At 58.4% G+C, this 3526-nt stretch overlaps 1 protein-coding gene across 1 annotated transcript; it reads left to right on the top strand.

The window, feature by feature from the left end:
• Positions 1-427: 427 nt before the first annotated feature.
• Positions 428-2672, top strand: nkd1 (NKD inhibitor of WNT signaling pathway 1; the record flags this gene model as incomplete). The annotated part of the gene is given in 5 exon segments (XM_084475749.1): positions 428-507; positions 838-1093; positions 1095-1149; positions 2109-2209; positions 2211-2672. Coding segments are annotated over 5 exon segments (954 nt in total).
• Between the last annotated feature and the right edge of the window lie 854 nt (positions 2673-3526).

Consider the following 3526-nt stretch of genomic DNA (forward strand, 5'->3'; position numbering starts at 1 on the left):
TTCATATCCACGCGCCGATTCAAACGGTGCTAGCTTTGAAACGCGTCCGGATCTCTTCGTGCTAATTTCAAACCACCTCAGATCTCGCACGCTTAATAAACTATTTGTGTTGCAATGGCTCGGTTTTCTTACTCTCTCTTTCTCATTCTTTCTCATTCCAGCGTCATGTGAGACCTGGAGTGAAAAATAGAATAAATGAAGCATTGTTGTTTTTCCTTGCCTATAGATCTTCAAAGTAAAAGCCCAAGAACAAAGGTTCTTGTGAGCTTGTGAGACTGTGTTAATGTGTTCAGTGTGGCTGCTCTGTGGAGCACTCTTTGATAATGGCCTTCTCTCTCTCTCTTGGTCTCTCTCTCTCTCTCCTGCTCTCTCCCTCAACCCCCCTCCCCTCTCTCGCTCTCTCTCTCTCCTCCTCACACACACAGAAATGTCCCACACCCGACCGAAAAGCGACAAGTGTATAGAAGATCCCAAGAGTGAAGACAAGAAGTCCAGAGCTCTCATAAGGCAAGTTTCCTCCTTCAGCGTGATCCACTCAGAGTGGAGGTCTAAAGGACATGAACTACACGAGGCCTCATGTTTCTAGAGCACTGGGAACGTACGTGTAATCAGATCGATTACGAAGCACCAGGGAGTCGTTTGAACAAGAAAGAGTTACAGTCATTACTGGAAACCAAACCCTAACACGTTTAAAGAGAACTCACTGCGCTCATAAAATAAAATAAAATCCCCCCTTTTGATTCCAGGCTTGTTTTTTTTTTCGCTTAAAAAATAAAAAACGACAAATCTTGGCGTTCTCGCCCTCTTCCCCCCCCCCCCCTCCTGTGCGTCCCACAGGCGGGCCGTCACGGGCAGCGGCTGCTGTGCCCGGCCTTCCCTCCCCAGCGCCCTCATCGTGCGTCTCAGTGACCACACGGCCGGCCAGCGCTGCCGCCTGACCAGAACCGCCGCGCCCCCCCCACGCCCACAGGCGCCAGCACTCGGACCACCATGGCCCAGCCCGCCGTCCCGGCGGCCCAGCCCGCCCAGCCCGCCCAGCCCCGGCCGGCCGGCCTGCCAGCCCCACTGCGTGGACGAGAACCTGGAGCGGAGGAAACCACTACCTGGACCTCGCCGGCATCGAGAACTACACCTCGCGCTTCGGGACTGGTGAGTGGACCCCCCGGGGCTGAGAGAGAGAGAGAGAGAGAGAGAGAGAGAGAGAGAGAGAGAGGGAGAGGGGAAGGGGAGGGAGGGAGGGAGGGAGGGAGAGAGAGCAAGAGAGAGAGAGAGAGAGGAGAGAGAGAGAGGGAGGGAGGGAGAGGGAGGAAGAGAGGAGAGAGAAACAAAGAGATGGAGAGAGAGAGGGAGAGAGACAAAGAGAGATCAGAGAGAGACAAAGAGAAAGAGCAGAGAGAGAGATGGAGAGAGAAAGAGAGCGAGAGAGAGAGAGACAAAGAGACAGAGCAGAGAGAGACGGGGAGAGAGAGAGAGAGAGAGAGAGAGAGAGTCCACGTGTGCTTTGATGATCCTCCAGGGTCCCTAATTACCGCAGCACCTGTTTAGAGCCGATGGTGGAACTGCGAGCCCATTGTGAGGCGAGCCAGAACTAACATCTGGGCCCGGGCAGCCACAATACGTCAAGTGTTCCAGGCCGCGCCGGTCCACAGTGCCGGCTCTCTGTAAGGAGCCGCCTTGATCCGACTGTCAGCGATGACAGGGTGATTATTTTAATGCGTGCCCCTGTTGGTCCAGTGCTAACAGAGATCTGCTCGTCTTGTCTGGTAGCGTTAGCGGCGTGCGCGCACACGCAGGACCGGGCCGCGGGCGCGGGGCTGCCAGCCGCACCGCGGGGCTTTCCAGCGGAGGGTTATTAGTGAGCAGCTGGCCGAGCGGTTCATACGTAATAGCGTTGTGTGGGGGATTTTTTTTATTGTGGTTAGAGTTACAGTAAAAAGATTTGAATAACTGTAGAGTCCACAGAAAGAGGGAACCGTGGATTTTATTCATCTAAAGTGGAGCCTGATCGTCCGTTTCTTACTGTACTCGATTGTGATCATACACCCAACTGCAATTTAATAATATAAATGATGCGTTTTAGTCTAACGCCTGTGTCTCCTCCTGCTCAGCCACCAACGCCGAGCCCCCCAAACCCGAGCCCAGCCAGACGCGGCCCACCAACCAGGCCCGCTCGCGCTCCCACGAGCCCCAGAACGGCCACTCCTACCACCCCCCACCACCGGCGCTCCCAGACCGCCGCCGAGCCCGCCATCCCGGAGATCCCCTGCCCCGCCCGGCTCCGGGTCCAGGACCCGGGGAAGCACGGCGGCCTCCGCTCCCCCAAGACCCAGGGCCGCACGCCCCCCGCCCAGCCCGGCGCCGGGGGCCGGGCCATGAGGAGCCGCGGCGCGGCCCCCGCCCCGGCGCTGACCGGCCCCGCCCCGCCCCACCAGTCCGCCGCCCCCTACCGCAAGCACAAGCAGCGGGCCAAGGAGAGCCAGGGCTACCGGGCGCTGGGCCCCGCGGCGGCGGCGGCGGTGGCCCCCCCGGGGCCCGCGGCGGACAAGGAGCCGGCGAGGGACGTGCCCGGCGTGCTGCTCTACGACGGGGGGCTGGGGCAGGTGGTGCAGCGGCACGAGCACCACCACCACCACGAACACCACCACCACTACCACCACTTCTACCAGTCCTGAGGCCTCGTCGCCGCCGCTCGCCCCCGGCTGAGCTCGCCGCCCTGTGGGGGGGTGGGGGAGGGGGGGGGGGGGGGGGGGGTCGGACTCGCGGACTGGGAGCCCAGGGGTCCGAGGTCAGACAGCCAGGACTGTAGCAGGTGGCACCGCAGAGGTGGAGCCTTGGAAGCCGGCCGTCGGGGGATGTGAGACCAGCAGGAACTCTGGGGAGGGCAGACGGGTCTCAGGGACAGGGGGGGGATGCTGGTATCCAGTGTTGGGGAGGGGCGTGGTCTGGACCTCACGCGGGCAAGGGGGCGTGGCACTTCAGGCAGCCTATCAGGGCGGAGGCTGAGAAGGGGAGACCACCGGAGTGCTGTCACGGTCCGTTCGGGTCTACTGGATCCCATCTGTTGTGTTGTTCTCGTTTCTAAATGATTTTGTAATATAGCCCAAACTGTGTCCAATGCTACAGGGTGGAAAGTGATATGTTTTTGTCAACATAATATATATTTTGAAACATTTATTTTCAAACAAACTCGGTGCAGACGTGCTTCCTGCATGGAGGCCGAGAGTCGACGTGAGGCGCTAAGCTAGGTGGTACGTTTCGGCCGTGCAACTCATAAACAACTCATAAACAACGCATAAAACAATTCATCTTCAGCGCATCGTGTGCATTTTTAAGTGTTAAGTCCACTGTGGATTTTGGGCATATTTATATATTTGTAGTTATTTCACACCATACTGCCAATGGAAGGGGACCCAGGATCGCACTTCGGTGGGCCATTGAGAGTCAAAACCCTGTCAGACCGTCGGACCTTACGGCTCCCGTTGCTCTGCCCAGAACCAGACCCCAGTCGGGTTCTGAACCGGATCGC

This window comes from Micromesistius poutassou (assembly GCF_964030765.1).
Source record: "Micromesistius poutassou genome assembly, chromosome: 12".
Taxonomy (NCBI): domain Eukaryota; kingdom Metazoa; phylum Chordata; class Actinopteri; order Gadiformes; family Gadidae; genus Micromesistius; species Micromesistius poutassou.